Source organism: Heteronotia binoei, chromosome 1 (genome assembly GCF_032191835.1).
Source record: "Heteronotia binoei isolate CCM8104 ecotype False Entrance Well chromosome 1, APGP_CSIRO_Hbin_v1, whole genome shotgun sequence".
NCBI classification, from domain to species: Eukaryota; Metazoa; Chordata; class Lepidosauria; order Squamata; family Gekkonidae; genus Heteronotia; species Heteronotia binoei.
The window spans coordinates 229,514,813-229,538,608 of NC_083223.1; the positions used below are offsets into that span (position 1 = coordinate 229,514,813).

General features: G+C 44.5%; 1 protein-coding gene across 16 annotated transcripts in view; it reads right to left on the minus strand.

Moving 5' to 3' along the window:
• Positions 1–23,796, minus strand: part of NRXN1 (neurexin 1) — a 1,496,060-nt gene that overhangs the window by 694,679 nt on the left and 777,585 nt on the right. For 11 of the 16 annotated variants that reach the window (XM_060249064.1, XM_060249053.1, XM_060249035.1 and 8 more), the window contains 2 exons: positions 16,668–16,841; positions 7,049–7,168 (listed from right to left, as the gene is read on the minus strand). In XM_060249064.1, coding sequence (XP_060105047.1) covers positions 7,049–7,168; positions 16,668–16,841 — 294 coding nt within the window. Of the gene's footprint in view, positions 1–7,048; positions 7,169–8,149; positions 8,177–16,667; positions 16,842–23,796 lie in introns of all 16 variants that reach the window. The other 5 variants (XM_060248921.1, XM_060248939.1, XM_060248930.1 and 2 more) reach the window with 1 other exon arrangement.

Sequence of the window (23,796 nt, forward strand, 5' to 3'; positions counted from 1 at the left end):
TTGTGAGAATGTAGACATTTATGATAGTTTATGTGTTAGAGAGCATTCCTTACCCCCTCCTTTGGGAACCCTTTGAAGTATGTCTTAAAGGAAGTGTATCAATGTATTTCTAGTATCACTCTCAAGGACCTGTACCAGGAGAGCATATCGGTCTATCAATAAACGTAGTTTTGTATCCATTTGACTTGTCCTTTGAAACTGCATGCTTGACAACAACTATGAGAAACTTTGGCGTAAAATTGATGGAGATTTGTTAAAATGGAATAAATTGAACTTGTCTTTGCTGGGCAGAATCTCTGCAATCAAAATGAATGTTCTACCAAGAGTTATGTTTTTATTTCAGACAATTCCAACTGTGAAGGATTACAAACAACTTAGTAAATGGCAAAGGAAGATCTCAGAATTTGTGTGGGCTAGAAAAAAAACAAGAATTAAAATGAAAATCTTGACTGATGCAAAAGAAAGGGGAGGTTTCCAATTGCCTGATTTAAAGTTATACCACGATGCAGTGTGTTTGGTGTGGATTAAAGAATGGCAAATGATTCAGAAAGAAATGTCAAAAATTTTAGGTTACGACGTTAAGAGATGTCCAGACGTGTTTTTGTTGGGATTACAAATGGAAAGTTTTCCGAAATAAGATAGAACTATTGTGTGGTATCTACTTTCAGCTGCAAGGATATTGTATGTGCAGCTATGGAAGCAATATAAAACACCAGAAAAATGGGACTGGATTTTAAAAGTTATGTCTTGGAGTGAAATGGACAAACTTCCAAGAATCTTAAAAGACTATGGTTTGGAGAAGTTTAAAATGGAGTGGGAGAAATTTCAAATATATGTTGAAAAACACCGGAAAGTAAAGGGACATTTAGCGATGTTTGATAATAATTGAAATTTTGTAGAATGGTGGATTATAGTAATAATTATAAAGAAATGGAATTGTCCTTTTTTCTTTTTTTCTTTTTGTTTTTATTGGACTATTAGTATCTTTTTTGATAAGGTTAAGAGGATAGAGTATAAGGTTGTTGTTTTTTTAAGAGATATTACCTTGTTTTTTTAGCAATTTAAGTAAACACCGGCAGGGGTCAAGATAAGGGGGATGGAAGTGATGTATTGGTATTATTTTTGCTTTAGTGCTTTCTTTAGTGCTTTCTCTATAAATATTGTTACAATACATTGCAATAATAAAATTGGTTTGACACAAGAAACATTCCAGCTATTTGTATGTTGTGTTATGTGATCACATTGTATGGCCCTAATTCCACAAGCAGCATCAGAATTTGCATAGCCCCAGTTAGATCACTCATCATCTGTGGGGGACCATGTGAATCTTGCTTCCACTTCTTAGGGCAGAGCCATACAGTGTAATCATCCGGCACATAAATAGAGTACAGTGGAGTAACTATAGAACCCATTCCCTATGCCACCTTCCTGTCCCCCAAACAGATTATTGGTTCTGTCACAGAGAATCAGACAAGAACAATAGTGTTGCAAGATCAAATTTAGGAACTTCCAACAACTGCACATATCATTCTGTTTCAATTAAAGTGCCCCCTAACATTCAGGGAACATGTATTGGTGTCACATGATGCCATTATGTCATTTTCTATAAAACAAAAATCTGCAAGTTACATCACTGTGACACTCTTAAGAATTTACCAGGTCTCCTAGAATGTTGTGTGGCATGGTGATGTGACCGGAAATGATGTCATGGCCAGTCTCTGCCCTATCCCCAACTTCCACCAGTTCTTTGTAACAGAAATTTGAATGCTACCAATACTTCATGTTTATCAGAAATAAATGTTTGAAACACCCTTTTCTTTTTCTTTTTTGCATTAACATTTTAGTAGGAGGAATTATATGAATGCTGATTTTCTTAAATTATTCCTACATAGTCTCTTTCAACATCTACCTAAAATATAAATAAAAATGAAATGTACAAAATTGAAATTGGTGGTAACCTACAGCATGTTCCCATTTTGCTACCGCAGCAATACACTGAATTAGTTTTTAATTGTTTTTTCCTCCATGGTTTTCAGAGATTTGATTTAGGATTACACATGCTACCAGGAAAACAATAGTCACTGTAATAAAAGTCAAACTCTAGTTTACTCATTTCTTTGATTCCCTGCAGAGGAAGAGAGCAAATAGTGTTTTTGACACTGTTTCTTTGTTATATTGCACCAATTTATAAATCTTGCAAAGCTTGGCTTCTGATTCCAGTTACATAATTAATACCTCTTGAGAAACCACCACAATTACTGCAATTTCCAATTCCATGGAAAGCTCCACAGGGACTAGGCTCACATCACCCTCAAATGTTCTTGAAGAACACTAAGGGAGGGGCTTTATAGGATCATTCTATAATTTTTAAAATTCAATATTAAACACTAATCAGAGAGAAACTGAAATAAATATGAATTGCATGTGTTCAGTCTTAGGAAGAGAGTTATAGACATATATGATACATGAGATCTCAGTCACAGAGTTCCATTGATGCAAGTCGCTGAAAGGAGAGATTTCATCCCCTTTCTCCTCTCCTTTGTATCCTCTGAAACAATGTGACTATTACTCCATGTAGAGCCTGGGAATAAACTATCCTGGGGTAGGAAATCACTGATAAGAAGAACACAAGAGAAGCCATGCTGGATCAGGCCAATGGCCCATCAAGTCCAACTCTGAGAAGCTATGTCACATAGTGGCCAAAAGCCAAGTACCATTATTTATTTATTATTTTATTAGATTTATATCCTGCCGTCCCCATAACGGGCTCATTAGGAGGTCCACCAGTGGGGCCAGAACTCTGGAAGCCATCCCACTGTTGTCCTCTCTCCCACACCAAGATTACAGAGCATCACCAGCCCAGACATAGTGTCCCATCCATACATTGCAACTAATAGCCACTGATGGACCACTGATGTGAATAATAGCCACTGAGAAGGAGGTCTATGAAGATCAGAGGACCTTGTGGAAGCCTCACAAGGCCCTAGCATTGGATGCAACCGACAAACATCTCTGTAAAATTCAAACAATGAAACAGATGTCTGGAAACAGAAGATTCCCAGTGCTTTGGTTCCACTTTGGCAATGAAACCGGGTAATCCAGAACTCCAAAACTGGAGGGGGGGGGAAATCTAGTTTTAGTGAACTAAAAATCAAGCCCTTGTTCCAGTCCATTTAGATTTTTCATTACAAAATGCTGACTTCTTAATTATAAAGAAACCTCTCATTTGCCTAGACTAGAATGTTCAGATAGATTTGAAGTTTCATGGATCTAAAACCCAGTTAATAAATGGGATGGGAAGTGCTGTCTGTAATCCCTTATTGAGACATGCAAGACCTTGTCTGATGCTTCAGCCACCAAGTGAGGAAGAGCATGCCTATGTGGATTGCCTTTACATATTGCTAAACCCAAGCTCATTTATAAATATCCTCGTGATAAGATGCAGCACCATCACTGGACTGCAATCATATGGACACAGCATATGGGCTCTAATACTAGCTATTACACACGCTTGGTATCTTCCCAAGCCATTGCTACTTTATTCTTAAAAAAAAAGATAATTCTTGATGTACTTGGGGGGGGGGTTGTGGGGGGGCGTTTTAAAATTTTGGTAACAGAGAATGAAGTTTAAACTTACAGAAATATTTCAGTTGAGAGCAAAGGAACACTTGAGACAGAGGCTCTAATTTTGGGTCATGATCATTTCCAACCCTGTGCTTAAAGAAAAGCTGGCTGCTTGGGAGGAGGACAGCTCAGAAGCTGAAAACCTGCTGTTACTCATACTTAGAATGTTCCTAAAGTTTCCCCCTCCCTCAGAGGAGCCGCAGCAGCTATCAATTTCTAAGAGTAATCATTAGGTGTCCTTTTTGCAGTTTCCTATATAACCCTAGGGTTTTTTGGAACTTTCCCCCCCTACCAGTTGTCTTTGTACTGAACAATATAATGTCTTCTGTCATATCTCATCTCCTGAAGATTGTAGTTCCACATCTACTCTAATTTATCATCACAGGAAAAAGAAAAGGAACCTGTATGTCATCTGAGGTCAAAATATACTTGTATTCTCTTCCAGTCAAAGAATGGGAAAATGGACACTGCCTGTCTTTGCAATCATAAAAGGCTTACAGTTCCATGTATGAACTTACAGTGGTTTTCTTTAGGGCGTAATACATGTGGTGGCACATATTGCTGCGACATGATTGCAGGGAAAGAGTAGAGGAGGAAGGGCCTAGGGTTGTATTGTCTCTACCAGTAACTGCTATGCTTCTAGAAAACCTTCCTAAATCCATTGATTTCAGTGGATATAGAAGGGTATGATTTTGCTTAGGATGGCACTGAGAGTGGCCTACAGAAGCTGATGACATAATGAGTTCATGCCGGTGCTATATGTCAGGCTTCTGTACAGAGGCTATAAGTACATGGCATGGAGGAAGCTCTCCACCTACAGCCATCACCCATTAGTATATGTATGCACACTGTCTTCTCCCTCCAAGTATCACAGTGCATACTGTTGCCCAGTATCCCGCTGCTTGGCATTATTTATTGTGGTATCCCTAAACAGAGCACCAGCACTGCAATGCTAGCAGACTTTGGGGCTGGGATGCAAGCCATCTACACATGGATCAAGTTTGTAAAAGCAGTTTCTATCATCTTCCCTTACCATCTAACTGCACCTTCAAGTAGGGTGCTGAGAAACAAAGGCCCCTCTAGAACTATACATAGGGTTGCCAACCTCTGGGTGGGGTCTGGAGATCTTCAGGAATTACAATTGGTCTTCACACAATGGAGATTTGTTCACCTGGAGAAAATGGCTACTTTGGAAGTTGGGCTTTATGGTATTATACCCTGCAGAGGTCCCTCCCCTCACCAAAAATTGGCCTCTCAAGGTCTCACCTTCAAGAACTCCAAGTCTTTCCCAACCAGAAGTTGCCAACCCTAAAAGTACACCATGTGGTACCAAGCTGTAGCATGAAGATCTGTCCTTTCTGTATCATAATCCAATTGTTTTGAATGTTTATGTTAAAATACAGGGTACTTTCACCAACCTGCTTACGCAGGAACTAGCAACACAATTTAAGTTCTCTCACTACATTTTGAGTTCCAAAGCATATGCATTCTCATTATGTTCATTCCCTTATACAACAAGCCACCTTTATTCTTCACATTTTAACCTTTATGAGGGGCATAAACCAAAGGGAAACTGACCCCCTTTCATAATACTGTTGATGTGATCCTAAAACTTAAAAGCCCACTGAAGTTGCGTGATCACAAAACATGCATGCATGCATGAAAGCATTTGGACCCTTAATTAAACTAAGTGACTGAGCATTCTGAATTAGATTAAAATGAACTAGGAAAAGTTCAAAATGGCAGCTACTGTTTACATAGAAATTTTTATACTCGAATAGAAAACTAAAATACAGAAACACAAATACACAACAATGGACCAGTTCAACCAAACATCAGTACTATCACATTGAGAAAATGCCAATAATTTGATCCACATGGTTCAAATCTAACAACCAACCATGGTTTGTGCTAACTATGGCTTGTGTCCACATGTTACTCCTATGGTATGGTTCCCAGACACACACACACATACACACACGAAATCATGGTTTGTGATCCTTGCTACCTCACCTGCATCCCATAAGAATCCTTGGTTGTTAAAGTACAGACCTCAACAGTTTCCTTGTAATTTCACTGACAGAAATCTGCACAGTTCCCAAATGCTGCAATATTACTCTATTGTCAAAACAGGGAAACCCAAAAACAATTAAATAGCACCAAACAGATAGTGAAATCAGACTCCATACTTAGAGTTCAGTTTTCCCAAACTAGATTTCTCCATGCAATAAAATAGTAACATAATCTGGTAAATTTGAAAGAAACTGTGCCACTGGGGGGAGGGGCAGGAATCAATGCAGGATTCTTGCCCCTCAAAAGTCCAACTTTTTACTATGTTCCTCAGAACAATGTGGGGTTAAGTATTTAGCAAAGCTATTATTTCACCTCTTTGGCAAGATGGCATTTGAACTACACATTCACAATGGAAATACAATCAAGAGATGCAGCAAGAGATACTGAAAACCAGCTTTTTACTGGGTGTGCCCATACTCCCATATTTCTTGATATTTAATAACGCAGGAACATTTTTGTGAGAACTGTCCTGTACATACTGGGAACTGACACCCATCTCTGTGATCACTAGTGAGGAATAGTTACCACACAAGTCTGGCTTGGTCATTACTAACTTATGTCCATCCAAAGAAGGAACAAGGTTCCAATTAACTAGGTGAGTGTTTGGATTGGAGACCCCCATGTATCCAAATAAACCTCTTCCCCAACAATCCTCTGAACCTCTGATGTTCCTATCAGAGGAAGTTTCATACACAGATCATGCCCTCAATGTAGTCATTGTACTGACTCACCTCAGATGTTTTCAACACCCAAATTTGATCCTTTTCACTTTACATCATTGGTAAATGATCTTGAGATTTATTCAGATAACATTTAAGTGAAATAAAGCATGAAGTTCTTTTTTTAATTATTTGGCAGAGCATTTCGTATCACCTAAAGCAACTTGACATAGGTAAGATAATGAAGGTTGTCAACGGCTTCACGGTAATTACAACCCTTGAGATATAATGTTACAAAATTACAATATTTCTTAAGAAAAATGAGATCTCCCCACTAAAAACCAGGAAGAAAAGGGAGACAGGGGAGGGGAAAATCCTACATCAACATTTTATGCAAAGACAATATTCCAACGTAAAATTAGATGGAAAATTCAGCATTGCAATTCCACAGTCTCCCCCCTCCCTGTAAAATTTCTAGTGCACCATCTCTAATGCAATGCTTCAGTCATGTGCTTCCTCTGAGCACAGCAGAACAATTTTAAAAAAATTCTCTCTGAGTTTGCCAGTTCAATTAATTATATAATATTAAAAAGAATGCACCATTTAAGACATTTGGTTTCAAGGCTAATGCCCTAGAGCCTTTCAGCCTTCTCGAGAGAGAAAGAGAGAGACACAGTCTCTAATGTACTCACGGTCATTGCACAGTGTTCCACTGAAGGAGGTCATACTACAGTCACAGCTGAAGCCATCCCACTGCTGTAAGCAGACGCCTTGGTTTGCACAGGAGTCCTCTTGGCACGTCGTGCTGGGCCCTAACGAAAACATACACACAGAAAAAGGAAACTTGGGCCTTTGTCTCTCATAGGCACCCCATTTGCTACTGGATCACACAAGGTAGTTGCCAACATCTCAATATGTAAAGGGCAAACTGAAGGAAAAAACAGACAGCAGGAGCAGTCAAAACCTTTTAATTTTTATTTTTATTTTAATGACAAGGCATATGGCTTTGCTTCATAATGGTGAGGTCCATGAAGAGATGAATTAATTCAGAAATATGATTTTTTAAAAAACCAAACAGAAGCAGATAAATTCACAAAAAGAGGTTTGCCATCAACATTGCTAATTTTATTGTGGCTTATTTTATTCTTTCTCTCTGACTTGGTACGTTCTGCCAGGTACCCATGAAAAACAGGATATCAAACTATTTTCTTTTTAAATGAGAAAATTAAAAAGCAAGTTAAGAAACAAAATGTACCGCCATCCAAGCAATGATTTGATGAAGAGCAATGCCTGTAGAAAGTCAAGAGATGGTTGACTGGGCTTAATATTATTTTTTGCAATATAGTTTATACAGATTTAATAACAGGAATGTTGGCAAGTATCATTTCACATGCTTTACTTATCCCATGCGGGGGGAGGGGATGGTTTCTTTCTTTCTTTTTTTTAGGGGGAGAAAAATCTGCAAAGTAATGCACCAGCATGCTCAAAAGTGACATACACGTGAGAAACAAAGCTATTCTATTTCTAGAGACTCATCAACTAGACCACAGAGGGGGGGAGAACTTAAAGAAAAAAGGCATGATCAAAGCACTAAAGCAATCACTGTACAAATAAATACAAGACTGAAAGCCTTTATGCAGAATATCCTGTAAGAGGAAGGTTCTTGCATCACATTTTGAAAGGGGGAAGAGAAAATTGGATGCAATACAACATATGCCAGTGCAGGAAGGCGAATGGTCCCCAATGCACATTCTGGGTTTCAGTCTTGTTTGATATATATGAGGGCTATCTACCTTGCAAATCAGCTTTCATCAATGCAACTTTGCCAGCAAAATAAAAAAAAGCAAAATATATTAAACGTTAGTAAGCAAATATCAAAACGGCAGCAAACACAGAAAGACCGTTCAGAGAGAAGGTGCATGCCGCTCTTAAAGAGGAAAAGAAATTCCACGTAATGCAAATAAATTAACGCTAATAGACATAAATCTCCAGGCAAGCCAAAATGAGAATGCAGTAATTTGCCAGCATTTACGACAAATATAATGGTTAATTGAGCTGATGACATGTAATGAAGGAAAATTAAAAGCATTTCTTTTCATAGGATAGATGTGAATGCATTAGCAAAGTGAATGCATGGTTTAAATCCTGACTAGCCATTTGTCATGTTCAGATACAGTCAAGTCAGTCATTAGCACATTATTCTACCCCCTCTCCCTCTCATCTTGATCTTCTGCTGGAATGGATACAGGACTGACATTTGCATCAAGAACCACATATTCCCATTCTTGGGTATTCCTCTCCTAGCAAGCACAGGACAGCAGAGAAAATAAAGTTTAAAGACTTCACTTAATTCATCTGTCAAATACGACATACTTTCCCCTTTATGCAGGTTCCTTGCTTGCCATTAATGAAACTGTTGATTTGGAGGCACTTGTCGACTCAGTAGAATTTGTAAGCAAATGCTCAGTTTTAATGTAAAGTTATGACTGTTAGGTAAGCTTTTAGGTGTGCCAACGCAGAATGTCAAGTAGGTAAATGGCATCAGGAAAGTGGAAGGCAGCTCAGTGCTCAGATTGAGAAGCCAGGACAGAGTGCACCACTTTGTGGAAACTGGTGGAATTCTACTGGACCCTTTTATCACCTGGGATCCACTCAGCCCCGTAGCTAAGAGTCACAGAGGGAGGGGGCCACAGGGGGGCTGTGGGAGGGGGGCTGTGGGGGTGAGAGCAAGAAGCTGGAGAGGCTGGGGGCCACCCCTCTCCCTCCCCCCTCCCCCCTCCCCCCTCCAGTGTGATTTAAATTGCATGTAAGCTCTGATTCCCCTTCTACCTTTCCTGGAGCTCAGCCTGCAGTGATGAGCTTCCTATTCTGAAGTTCAAAAGAAGGCTGATTTGTATCTCTGTGCTCCCTCCCCATCTCTCTGCTTTCCTGTGCCTTTCCCCAACTGGGAGCAACAGGGAATGTGCGCAGCTCGTACACGCTGGCTGCGGGAGACATGTCCTGGCCACCCTCCTCTCTCCCCACTGTGAAAGGACTCTAACTGTCCTTGCAGCCTGTGCAGTCTAGGGGCCTCTCCTTCAACCCACCCAAGAACTCACCATTCAGGCTCATGGTGATGGAAAACAAGGCAGCACATGGAGCCCCCAGCTCTTCATGGCCAGACTGAGGGCTGCTGGGAGCAGGGGGTGGGGCTGGCTGCCCACCTACCTACTCAATCTTTGGAATCTTGGAGTCTCTGAGGACCGTAGTGCTCAGGCACCACCTGACCAGGCTCTGAGTGCTCCCACTGCAGCCATGACCATGCTCAGCCTTCCAGGGACCAGGAAGGCTGAGCAAGGCTGGGGGGGGGGCAGTAGCAGTGAGTACACTTGAAGCCAAGATCCAAGCAGCCCGCTGCCATGCCTCCCCCCCACCACTGGAGGAAATGGCAGCTCTGGCACACGGGGGTGGGGGGCAGGGCTCTGCCTGGGGCAGCAGAACCCCCATTGCCAGCACTTTTGTCAGCATTACAACTTATCTCCTGGGTTCAGTAAAAGCAGACTACCTTCTGGTTAGCTGAAGGAAGGATGATATATTTCAGAATGAAGATCAATTAGAAAGCTGTTTCTTGTTGTGATGGTAGCATGGTTAGGTTTGCCAACTCTGGACTGAAGATTTTGTAGGTAGAGACTGGGTATGTTGGGGTTTGGAGAGTGGAGGGACCTCAGGAATCTAACGCCATAGAAACTACCCTCCCAAGCAGCAATTTCTTCCAGGTGAACTGATCTTGGTTGACCGAAGATCAATTGTAGTTGGAGATTTCCAGGTGCCACCTGGAGGATGGCACCCTAAGCATGGAGAAAGTACCATGGTTTGTTGTGTGTAGATTCTGACACATTTCATTAGGTTTAAAATATACTGGAGAGACATTTGAGAAGTCTGAAGAATAAAGATGTGATCATCTGCAAGCTTCATTATAGCCAGAGCCACACATCTTCCACCACAGCACTGAAATAATTAATTGGTAGAACTTGACGTGGGATGTGGACCAATTCCCCAAATCAAAATAAGATATTAATGAGTGTGTGCCAAAGTCAAGCTGGCTGCTTCAGTATATACAGCTGACAATACAGCATACTTCTTACCACACCACTGTACAATGTGCTTTCAATGGCTTTGTAAAGACTGTTCAGATGGCATATCAGGGGAGAATAAAATGTGCACAGGGGGCAACAAGACTGTACCTACTGGCTTTGTCTTGACTCTGTGCATTCTGTGCTATGTGTACAAACCTATGCATGTGCAAATAAATATGGACATAAGTTTGGAATGTGCCATCAGGAACTCTGCATTTGCCAGGAGTCTCCGTTGCATGAACAAAGCTGATTCTTGTAGGCTCTGTTCACAAGTTGTGCAGAATTAGATGGGAGGCATGATCCTTCTCCCCTTGCCCCATGGAACTTAGGAACAGTCCTGTATTGATGAGGTAAATGTGCTTCAACTGAGAATTAACTTTGGATATAAAAATCATATAACAATGTTAAACCCACATCAAATATGTAGGTTGCCAGCTTGGGCTTAGGAAATTTTTGGAGATCGGGGGAGTGATGGTACCTGCAGAGGGCAGAGTTGGGAAAGGAAGGAGCTCATCAGGGATGTGATACTATAAAATCTGTCATCCAGAGCTGCCATTTCCTCCAAGGAAACTGATTTCTGTAACCTGGAGATCACTTATAATTCCAGGAGAACTCCAGGGCCCACCTGGAGGCTGGTAACCCTACTAAATACTGGCTATTTTCCACATTCTAGTTGGGCTTTGTGAGTCAGCCACATTATCTGGGACGCCAGCCATCAATCCATTTCATTTATACCTTGGTCTGGAAAAACCAGCAGCCCTTTAAGAATTCAGCCATGAAATCATACTTTGGCCCATGGGATATTTTAATGCAAAGATCTCATCACTGGCAACAAATGCCACCTTCTGTTTCCTCCCCCACCAGCACCTGAAGCTGTTATTCAGACACTTTATTATTTTTTTAAAAAGGTGGCAACGCCCTTAAGTGTTTCAATGTTATACATTCCGTGCATGTTTTTACACTTATGCTTTTCAACGTTAATCATCAAATTAAAATTAGAACACAAGTCACAAGGTTGATCAACTTCAAAGAGAAAAAAGGCCAATTGATTAAATAGCATGACTGAATAGGTAAACAGAAAGAGGTGAAGTTTTTTATTGAATGGATTCATCTTTTCTCCCTCACTGGCCAGTTATTACCACAAAAATGCTTTAAAGGGAACTACAGGTATCGATACCTTCAAAGGTAGTCCTGAGCAATTTATATTTCATCATGCTAAAGACAGGTCACTGGGCAGAAGGGCCATAGCCAGCAGTGGGGCACACAGGGCAGTGCCCCCTACTGAATTTGAGGCACCCCACCCCAATCTTCCCTGATCAGCTGCTTAAGTTCCTTACCCCATGCCCGGCAGGCAGTCACCAGCTCTTCCTTCTTCTTGGCAGGCCAGGTGCTGTTTCTGCTGTGATGCTGCCATGCCAGCCTGAAGCAATTTCATGGCTTAAGCAATACATGGCATGCCAAGAAGCAGAAAGAGCTGGTGACTGACTGCCCGCTGGGCATGGGTTAAAGAGTTGCTCCTCTCCCTCCCTCCAATGTGCCTGTGCCAGGGCAGCAGGGGAGGATCTTACTGCTGGCATGATGTGACCCATCGTGGCCTGGGTCACATGATAGGTTACATGACACTATCAGCAAGATCCTTCTCTGCTGTCCTGATACAGGCACACTGCAGTGAGACACAAGGGTGGGTCATTCTTTTTTTTCTTTTCTTTTCTTTTTTACTGCAGATTTATATCCCGCCCTTCTCTCTGAATCAGAAACTCAGAGCGGCTTACGATCTCCTATATCTCTCCCCCAACAACAGACACCCTGTGAGGTGGGTGGGACTGAGAGAGCTCTCACAAAAGCTGCCCTTTCAAGGACAACTCCTACAAGAGCTGTGGCTGACCCAAGGCCATTCCAGCAGCTGCAAGTGGAGGAGTGGGGAATAAAACCTGGTTCTCCCAGATAAGAGTCTGTGCACTTAACCACCACACCAAACTGGCTCTGCCCTGCCATGCCTCATTTATTTAAATTCAATTCAATTCAATTAGCAATGTGAGGTGCACCCCAGTGCCCTGGCACCCCCCCTGTGAAAAAATTAATGGCTATGACCTTATCCAGTCACTTTCACATAGCCAGAGGGATCTGTTTGGCTTTGTGGGTCACAATCTGCGCTTGTGCAGACCTGTTCTAAATCAATCTGAACTTGCTTCTTAAGAAATCATTACATGTCATACAGCACTTAGCATACTAATGGTGCTAATTAAGAGTTTAGAATTAGCAGTAGTATTTTTTTCAAGCAAAGCATGTTCCCTTTCTATGAAGACAAAAATCTCCAGCTGGTTGTAACCAGTCTTTCCCCAAGCATCAGTCTCTTTACACTATCTTGTATACTATACATGATTCCCGCCACCTCCCCCCCTCACCGCATTTACTTCAGTAGCCTCTACCAGTAAGTAAGGCTGGAGTATTGACAAGTACCTGTGAGGCTGGGGGGTGGTACAATGAGATTGGAGGAGGTAAGGTTGCCAAACCAAGTCTGGCAATCAGAGGAAGAGGTTGGGAGTGGGGACATGGGCGGGGAGGGTTTAAAAATTGTAGAGTTTCCAGTGATTCCTAGAGCTATCCACTGTTGTTTCCAGGTTGAACTCAGAAATGATATATCACACAGAGGATGCTAGCAGGTTTTTAAAAATTCTCCCAGGCAATGGCAGCAATTGGAAGGAGGCCTCCCTCCACACTGGGAGGCCCGACAACCCTACGATAGAGGGGTTTTGACAACCTTTTGCACTTCTACTTATGCTGACAAGGTTAAGGCTTTCCAAGGCTCAGGGGCAAAAAATAAGTGTTCTGCAGATTTTAGGCAAAGTACCAAACACATTTTTGAATCAAGCCTCTGTGTGTGTGTGCACATGTTCCAAAAAGATCCACCAACCACTACTCATGGGTAGTTTTCGTACTCACCTTAATCAGCAGCGACGACCCTCTTCACCGCGCAGGATCTGCGCGGATTTTGCACTAATTGCCGCGGAGCACCCAGAAGAGCCGGAAAGTCCCGGCGCTTTTGCGGCGCAAACGGAAACTGCCAAAAAACAGTTTCCGTTTGTGCCGCAAAAGCGCCGGGACTTTCCGGCTCTTCTGGGTGCTCCGCGGCAATTAGTGCGAAATCCGCGCAGATCCTGCGCGGTGAAGAGGGTCGTCGCTGCTGATTAAGGTGAGTGCGAAAACGACCATGGACTTGTCATTCCCTGTCCTCTAGGTATCCTGTTTTCCTCAAGGGAGCCCAACCACAGTTTGAGAACTACTAGCCTAAATCCAACCCCAGTGTCATTGAGCTAAGAATATTTCAGCCACCCCTCATATATTCTGCTTCATATCAGTAGGACTCACCTCTGTGTGATATGTTTTGAATCAAGTATAAGACTTGTGAATTGCAGTCATACTCAGTATTGCAAGCCTGCACAATTTGACCCTGCAAACTAAATGCAACCAGCCAATCACATATTGTTGCTTGCCTGCAGGGACACCAATAATGGATGTCGTTTCAGATCGTAGCCATGTTGGTTCATAATAGGACAGCTAGATTTCAGTCCAATAGCACCTTAGAACCTAACAAGATTGGGGGCAGGGTATAAACTTTCAAGAGTCAAAGCTCCCTTCATCAGATATGAGTTGTGAATCAAGTTCAGCAGTCTCACAACACAAGTTCAGAACAATGGATGCATGCAGGATTGAATAGGGACATATCAGCCTTATCTCTCTACAGATGCTAATTTTTTGCCCCCATGCATTTCCCCTCTACTCTAATCAAGCTAATGCACATTGTATCTCTGCATCCTGAGTTCTTTGTTTGCAACACTTCTCCCACCTTCTAAATGGGATCTCCATTCCAAGTTGTATTCGATAAAGGGAGCTTTGACTTTTGAAAACATACACCCCCAGAATCTCATTGGTCTCTAAGGTGCTACTGGCATCAAATTGAGCACTAATGGATGGCAATTTCAGGCATATGGTTGAGGCAACAGATGTACATGTAACTTGGCCTCCCTACCACAGCCTTTCTCTGTATGGGCCAGTTCTGAGAAGTTTGTGCTCAGCGGCACTGGTCTCTGACTTTGTGTTTCCTAGCTGATGGCTTTTTGTTTAAAATTTTATTTTAACTGTTTAATACACTTATGCAGGGTTGTTTTGCAGAAAAATAGGTAGTGAAGCTCATCAGCATAACTCATTAGCATATGCTGCCCTCCCCCACCAGCCAAAAGCAACCTGATATAAGAAAAGAGAGCCCCTGGCGAGTGAGCCCGGCTTGGGCTGGCTAGAGCCCCTCACTCCCCTGGGGCTCTCCTGGGCCCCACAGTCAAAAGGCCAGCAAGCCACCTGCCGCCCAAAATCACATAAGAAGTGGAGAAAGGGTGGTGTGGGCTTCTCCAGGGGTTAATGAGGGCTGCTGGGGGTGTGGCAAAGCTCCTGTTGGCTGACTGGCTGCCCATTCTCCAAATCCAGGGACTGTTATGCAGCTGCACCTACTATTCAATGGACAAGGTAGGTGAAGAGGAGAAGGGGGGTGTCAGAAAAGTTCAGGAGCTGTGCTCCTATGAGCTCCTGCAGAATCTGAGGCCTGTACTTATGTTTTAACTAATTATGTTATTTTTATATATTGTAATCCACTCTGAGCCTGCTTGTGAGGAGGGCAGAATATAAAAAAATAAAGGTTGAGGGCCCACTGCCTCAAGATGATCCATCACGACCCATTAGCAAGCAATCTGTGACAATATCACTGCTTGGCCATAGAGGCAGCCTCCACCATATATCTTTGGGTCAGCATTGCAGATAGGGCCATTTCAGATCCTGCCCCCTTCCAGAAGTCATGCTCTGCCATTGCCGTAAGTGGTATGGCAGCAGCTCCTCCAGCGCTCCAGATGTCCTTCAGGGTTAGAAGGTAGCCAAAAGCATGAACTGCTATTGTTTGGCACTGTTAGAAGTGAACCTTTGCCCTCTCAAGCACTCCTATCTGTAGTGCCACGGTGCTCCTTTCCATAGCAGCCATTTGCTCACTCGTCCTTCTGAACTGCCAAGTGGTAGTAGCAACTGGAGTAGCAACAGCATCAGACTTTCCTGCTCCTTCTTCAGGGTGGCAGAAATTCCAGACTTCTGCTTTCTCACTACAGAACAGCCGAGTGGGTCGTACTTTTGCTAGTGAGCTGTCCCATTGTTTTTATTTATTTTTATTTATTTAGAATTTATATCCTCCATCTTTAAGGACGGCTCCAATAACACCCCCAAGCTCTTGACCCTGTCCGCCGCTACCAGCGGCGCACTGTCAAAGGCTGGTAGGGGGATTCCCCTTCCCGGGCCGCTGCGACCCAGGCAAAGGACCTCTGTCTTCGCGGGATTAAGCTTCATGGTGTCAAACCAGGAAGGGTGGGAGTTTTGGAGGGTAAATGTATGATCAGTGCTAGCACCTGATTGCAGCACTGGCTGCAGGGCAAGCGAGGAAGGAGGAGTTCTTGTTTGATGCCTTTTTAAATCACAAGACAGCTTCTCAACACCAGAACTGGCCCTGCTTACCAAGCTCTTGACATTCTTACGTTGTGCCAGAGACACCAAGGTTGACTTAGATTTTTGTGCTGCTTGATGGCTGAGTCCAGCTTGAGACAATAACAGTTGTGCAAGCCTTGAATCCAACAGTAGTACAAACCACCATGGCATAGCAAGACAGCCTGAACATTTCATCCTGAACACAACTTGCACTAAAAACGTGCATTTAAATTCAATTGGTTAATTTACACGTAAACTACCATTTAAGTGCTGTGATGATATAAAGTGCTGCATGGGAGCCAATTATTGCAACAATTAATTACAGTACAGCACAAACAAATGGAGACATGTAAATCAGCTTGTCGGCAGAGGAGAACAGACTCCGATGATTATATTTGAGAAGATAAGTTAACGTTCTCAGGTTCAATTTGTGCCATCAATGTACATTTCTCCATCAATGGCACCTCTGTTAATAATGTAAAACAAGTCCGGCTTACAGCTGTGGCACAGAACAAATAGTTGACAGCAGGCAAGATAGGAAACTGTCATCACTGGAGTGCAAATAAACAGAACACAGCAAGAGGGAGGGTACAGACATCCCCCCTCCCCAGGATCAGGTATAGAAATATTTAATTTGTATTAGAGGAGCATGTGACAAGATTACAAAACAGCTCTGTACCTTCACATCCTCGTTCAATCTGCCCATTGCAAAACAGAGCATCTGAGATCAGGTCTGGAAGGCGCCCGTTCAGGTCCACCGAGGCAAGGCAGCCCTGAAACCCCTCCTTTGCATGGACCAGCTTCGGCAAGGATTTGTAGGTTTCTTTTGCCACTCCTCCAATGTACAGGTCACCTGTGGAGCCAAGGAACACATTGAGTTTGAGTTGTTTTACCTTGCCATATGGATTCCCAGTCTTTCCCTGAGAAGGACAGGATGGAACATGTGAAGGCTTACTTGCATTTCATCTTTATGGGAAAGGCTTGAAGATAACAACGTGTAAAAAGGAATCTAGTGGTCATTGTGACTGAGTTAGTAGAACAGCATAAAAGGAGTACTTCTGGTCACACTAATAGTTCATCTAGCTCAGCATCCTGTTTCCCACAGTGGCCAACAAGTTTCCTGGATGGCATTGCACAGTTGTCGCACTTAAGTACTTATAGTAGTATTTCTTTTGAGCATGGAGATTCCACGCAGACGTCATGACTCTGTCTACTCCTGTTTTAAAGTTGTCTTAAACTAGTGGACATCACTATATCCCATGGTAGTGAGCTCCACAAGCAAATTATGCATTGTGTGAAGAATTACACATGGATACATGAAATGACTTTATACTGAGTTGCTCTTTTGTCTACTCTGAGTGACAGCAGCTCTTCAAGGTCTCAGGCAGAAGTAACATCACCTGTTACTTGATCCTTTTAACTGGAGATGACAGGAGTTGGACCAATGGACTTTTTTTCCTATCCGAAATCCAAGGAAAATGACCAGCCGCACAGAAGTTTCTGTCTCTGGATTACACTTTCACTGCTGGGCATTTAAACCCAGATCTCCCTACTTTGTCAACACTGCCTCTTCAGATTATCTTCTTCTGAGGAAGCTATAAAGTGATGCTGTAGGTGTAATCACAGAATCTCCCCTATAATATAATTATCCAGACAGACTGGCCATGGGTTCACCTAATCTCCCATTGTTGCTCAATCTCAATGGAGAGCAACCCCCCACCCTCCAGCCCCAGGACAGACAAGGGTTGAGCCATTGTTTCACAGAGGAGAGAAAGAAACCCTTCCCTCAGTTGGCTGAGGGCTCCGCCATCTCCTCATCTGGAAGGAAAACAGCTAGAGACAGAGGGAAAAAATGGTGTCTTGTGGCAGCAGACCAGATTCAGGAAGGGAGGGAGGAAGGGAAAGAGAGAAGACCAACAATGTTACCAGAGAGACAGTGTTGTCTGAACATATCACTGAAGGCCTCTGAGGAAGAACTCATTGGGGCCAGTTGTGACTAGGGCTGCCAGTTCCAGGTTGGTGGGAAATTCCTGGAGATTTTGTGATGGAGCTTGAGGAGGGCATAGGAGTTAGGGCTTTAGAACAGGGTCTGCCAGACCAAGGTTCTTGCTGTGGAAGCTGACTGGGTGATTTTGGACCAGTCACATACTTTCAGCCTAACCTACCTCACAGGGTTGTGCAGACCAAAGTGGGTGGGGGAAGAGGAGAATGATGTAAGCTGCTTTGGTTCCCCCTCACTGTGAAGAAAGACTGCCCTTTTCCTAGGTAGAGGTTACAGGGAGAGGAGAGGTGATGGAAAGCTGAAGTCAAAAGGGCAGTTAAAGAGAAGGAGATAGAGTTGCCAACTCCGGGTTAAGAAATTCCTGGAGATTTAAGGGATGGAACCTGGAGGAGGTGAGGCTTGAGGAGAGGTGGGACCTCAGGCAGGTACAATGCCATACACTCCACCCTTCAAACCAGCCATTTCCTCCTAGGGAACCATTGCTGCCAATCTCCAGGTGAGGGCTGGAGATCACTCAAAATTACAGCTGCTCTCCAGATAGCAGAGATCAGCTCCCCTTGAGGTGGGGAGAGTGAATGCCTTCACTTGGGTGGGAAGGCAGCAAGGGTGGGGGGGCACTCACCTAGAGCCTCTTTCTAGAGCCCGTTATATTTTTTTCTTCACAACAGCCCTCATTTCGAGTTTAGAATAAAAATACAATCCCTGCTTTAAAGAGCTAAAACAACAAGTATACCAAGACAACCAGCATTCTAGAAGAGGAAAAGACAGACCCTTTATGATTAGACTAGCAATACAATCCTAAGAACACTTTCCTGGGAATAAGCATCATTGGATAGAATGGGGTAGGACTATAAATATTGCAATTATAACCAGGTATGCCAAGATGTCACCAGGAACAGTAACTGTTTGGTACAGAGATCTTTGTTTGCTGATACATGTAATGATCTTTGAATCCAAGTTGTGAAGCATTAAGTCTCAGAGTTCTCTATGTTAACTGCTTACTATTAATAAATGTAGTGTGTGTGCATGTTTGTGTTTGTTTTGATGCCTTCTCTGATGTGCATAAACTCCATATGACAAGTATAGATATGGAGAATGGAGCAGGATCATTACAAAAAGGTTATATTTTCTGAGCAGAGTTGCTTTACATTAGGACCCCATTATATTGTTTGAAAGAATACATCACACATACAGGCAAATTCATTTCATTCTGAATGAATTTAGCATGCTGAACTCTAAATCATTTTTATGATACTTGTCTAACATATGAATACATGATTGGTTAAGCCAACTAGTATTTAGTCACTGGAGATCAATATGAAAAACTGACTCAGATAAAAGCTACCTTTGAATCCCTTCTCACCACTGTTTAAGTAATCTATTCCCAAACAACAAGGTGATGGTTACGGCAAGAGACAATGACTGAGTGTCAGCGTAGGGGCATTGGAGTTCCAAGAATGAATAGACTTATTTTAGTTTAAAAATAAGTTTCCATTTATTGATTACAACAATGTTGCACAGCGCAGAGTCATTGATACTAATGACGAAAGGGGTTCAAGCATAAGCATTTATGGATACACATCAAAGCAAGGAGCCTTAAGTTGCTTCCCATAATAAAACCTGGGCTGTCTCGTTGACAGAGAGCATTTCTCTTATCTGTTATCTCCCCGGCATGGCCTGTCTCTCCTCCTCGCTGTGGCCTTGCTAGGCCGGCCTGAGAACGAGTTAGATGTTTAACACTTCAAAGCTCTCTGGGAAGCTCTCTGGCACCTGGACTGTCTCTCCCAGCTATCCTTCACATTTCGTTACAGTTTCAGGGTTAGTGAGGCGAGGTGCGAGGGTGTTAGTTAGCATTCAGATAAACATTTAGGGCAATAAAGACAAGCTTCAATGCACATAGCTGACATACTGCCCCCCCCCTAAGCTCTTGCTCGGGGTTTGTCTGGGTGCAGTAGGTAAAATTGCTTTAACAGTTGAGGAGCGTTTAGGTCGGAGGATTTCACCCACTCATCACAACTAGGCGGGAAGTGGCGCCAGCGGATCAAATACTGTAGGACACCCCGCTGCAGCCTAGAATCTAAGATCTCCTTCACCTCGTGATGTTTCTGGCCCCTCACTAGAATAGGTTCCGGTTCGGGGCTCCGGAGATGCCACTTCGACCCACCCGGATCGCGACGGATCAGACTGCAATGGAAAACAGGGTGTATTTTACTGAACAGTTTGGGCAGGTCTAGTTCGACTGTCACCTTGTTAATCACCTTCTTTATTCAGAATGATCCCAAGAAATGATACGCTAGTTTCCTGGAGGTCTGAGGTAGCGGGAGGTTCTTGGTGGACAAGAATACAGTCTCCCCCACCTTGAAATCCCACCCTGGGCTATGTTTTTTTGTCAAACTAAGCCTTGTAATCCCTTTTTGCTTCCTCCAGGTTGTCTTGTATCATTTCCCAGGATTTCTCCAGGTTCCCCCACCATTGTTGGCATTCGGGAGATAATGGCGTGTCCGTCCCCTCTGGGAGGGAAGGGAACGGTTTGCCCTCATAGCCATTTACTGCTTGGAAGGGGGAGACCTTGATGGAGCTATGCAAGCTGTTGTTGTAGCTGTATTCTGCAAAGGGCAATAAGTCCACCCAATTTGACTGTTGAAAGTTTATATAGCAGCGTAAATACTGCTCCAGAAGTCCATTAACCCTCTCACTCTGGCCGTCCATTTGCGGGTGGTAAGCTGAGCTGAGCCCTTGTTCCATGCCCGTTAATTTGCAAAACTCCCGCCAGAAGTTGGCAACGAACTGTGGCCCGCGGTCACTAATGACCTTATCGGGGAACGAGTGAACCCGGACCACGTGGAGGAAGAACAACTGGGCCAGTTCTTTTGCAGTAGGGAGTTTGCGGCAAGGAATGAAATGCGCTTGCTTCGAGAAGGTATCTACCACTACTAGTATTACCGTTCGGCCACGAGATGGTGGTAGCTCTACTATAAAGTACATTGACACTACCGATCACGGCCGTTCTGCGGAGGAGAGGGGCTGCAATAACTCCGACACTTTGCCCCCCCCTCCGTTTTGCCATTAAGCAAGTCGGGCAAGTCTGGATAAATTCTGAAATGTCTCTTTTCATATGGGGCCACCAGAACTGCCGGTGGACTAGGTGGAGGGTCTTCACGTACCCAAAATGCCCTGCTAGTTTGTTGGTGTGGCAGTGTTGTAGGACTTCTACCCACAGGGATTTCGGGACGTAAAGTTTTCCTTCGTGGTACCAGAACCCCCCTTCCCCCTTCTCTATTCCCGCGGGGCGGCTTTCCCCCTCGGCCTCCGCCTCGGCTTTGAGCTTGTTCCCCCCACACGGAATTGTGTCTTGGTTGGTCCTTTTTGATCTGGTTTGTACTGCCCCCGCTACGGCTTCGGAGGGAATTAGTGAGTCTATGACCTCTTCGCGCTTGCTTTTGTGTTGGGGAAGCCGCGAGAGGGCGTCGGCTAAGAAATTTTTCAATCCCGGGATATGCCGTAGTGTAAAGTCGAATTTGGCAAAAAAACCCCGCCCAGCGGATCTGCTTCCCCGTCAGTTTTCGGCGCCCCGTGAGAGCCTCTAAGTTTTTGTGGTCTGTCCAGATCTCAAAGGGGACCCGGGCGCCTTCTAGCCACGATCGCCATGTTTTTAAGGCAAATGTGACTGCATAGGCCTCCTTGTCCACACTGACCAATTCCGCTGTTCGTTTGAGAATTTGCGGGAGATGTAGGCGCACGGTCGCAAGCGCCCTTCCCTATCTTTCTGCATTAATATCACTCCCATGGCCGTGTCGGAAGCGTCACACTGGACCACGAAGGGTTCGAGCTCGTTCGGGTGCACTAGCACCGGCTCGCTGGTGAACAGGCGTTTGAGGGTGTCGAACGCCTGTTGGCATTGACTGGTACAGTTTAGCTTGGCCCTGGGTTTTTTTTGCTTCAGGCCCCTTTCCTTTGGTCTACAGGAGGTCGGTCAGGGGGAGGGCAACCTTAGCGAACCCCTGAATGAACCCCCTGTAAAAATTTGCGAAGCTGAGGAACGATTGGAGCTGTCTACGTGTCCTCGGGGGTTCCCACTCTAGCACGGCTTGTATCTTTGCCGGGTCCATGGCTAATCCCTGACCGGATACCCTGAACCCCAGGTAGTCTAATTCCTTTTGGTGGAACTCGCATTTCGACAGTTTGGCATACAGTTTGTTTTTATACAGAGTTTCTAAAACTTCTCGAACCAACTTCACGTGTGAGGGGAGGTCTTTTGAATAAATAATGATGTCATCCAGGTACACCACCACCCCCTGGCACAAAAACTTTCTCAGCACGTCATTGATAAAGTTCATGAACACTCCCGGGGCCCCCTGAAGTCCGAACGGCATTACTAAGTACTCAAACTGTCCCATCGGGGTGTTGAACGCAGTTTTCCACTAGTCCCCCTCCTTAATCCTTACTCTGAAGTACGCGTCTCGGAGATCTAGTTTGGTGAAAATGGATCCCTTCGAGACCTCACTCAGGAGGTCCTTGATAAGGGGGAGGGGGTATGCATTGGACATGGAAAGCCCATTAATCCCGCGAAAATCAGTACAAAGTCTCAGACTCCCATCCTTTTTCTTTCGGAACAGAACCGGCACCGCATGGGGGGCCGTGGCCGGCCGGATGAAACCCCGCCAGAGGTTTTTGTCTAGGAATCTACGCAGCTTCTCTTTTTCGGCCCACCCCATGGAGTAGAGTTTGGCTTTGGGCAGTGCCTGGCCTGGGATCAGTTCTATGGCACAGTCCGTGCTCCTGTGCGGCGGTTATTCGTCCACCTTGATCTCGCTGAAAGCTCCCTTCAGGTCTCGGTATTCCCGTGGGATAGACTTTACCTCCTCTATGGTTACACATAGTCTCTCGTTCTTGGGGGGCGGTTTGGGGCCCCACGCCTCTCTCCACAGGTGCGAGGTGCACCGTCGGTCAATAAAGTCTATCGTGTGTTCCGCCCAATCTATCTTTGGCTGGTGCCGAGCTAGCCACCCCACTCCTAACACTATATCGAAGGAGCACGACGGGGCAATAACAAATGTTTTCAGGTCCCAATGGTCGATTATGCCCATCGGGATCTCCTGTGTCTGCTCCGTACAGGGTTTCCCCCTCATTCTAGTCCCGTCCATCTGTTCAAACTCTAGGGGCCGTGGTAGGAGCTCTGTTGTGAGCTCCAGCATTTCTACAAATCAGGGGGTTATAATCTCTCTGGTGCATCCCGAGTCGATGAGGGCTCGAGCGTGCACGAATCTCTTCAGTTTTACATTTAGCAAAGTCAAGGGGACAAACATAAGTTCTCCAGAAATTCTCACCCGTAGTGGTGCCGCTTTCTCCGGTACCTGCCGCTGGGCACCCTCTAGTGCAGGTCGGTCCCGTTTCCCGCCGGCTCCGGCTCCCAGGGATAAGCGGTGCTGCTGCGGCTGGATTCCTTCGGTTTCTTGAGTCCCCCCGTGGGACCCTTAGCGGCTGGGGTGGTAGGTCGGGCGCGCTCAGGGCAGTTGGCAGCTAAGTGGTTCGGGTCCCCACACTGGTAGCACTTGCGGGGCCTAGGGAAGGGTTTGGTGGTCCCCCCCCCCTGGGTGTCTTCTTAGCCTTTACCTTTGGGGTTGATCGGCTCTCTTGGCTGGGCTTGCCCTGGTGCCCCTGGCGTTGGATGGCCACCTCCTTCATGTTCGTTTTGACTTCCCCGGCTAGTTGGATCCACCCAACGAGGTCGGCCAGCCTCGCCTGCTGGAGGACCCAATCCAGGATCCCGGCGTTCAGCCCTTTCTTGAATGCCCTAATCTTCATG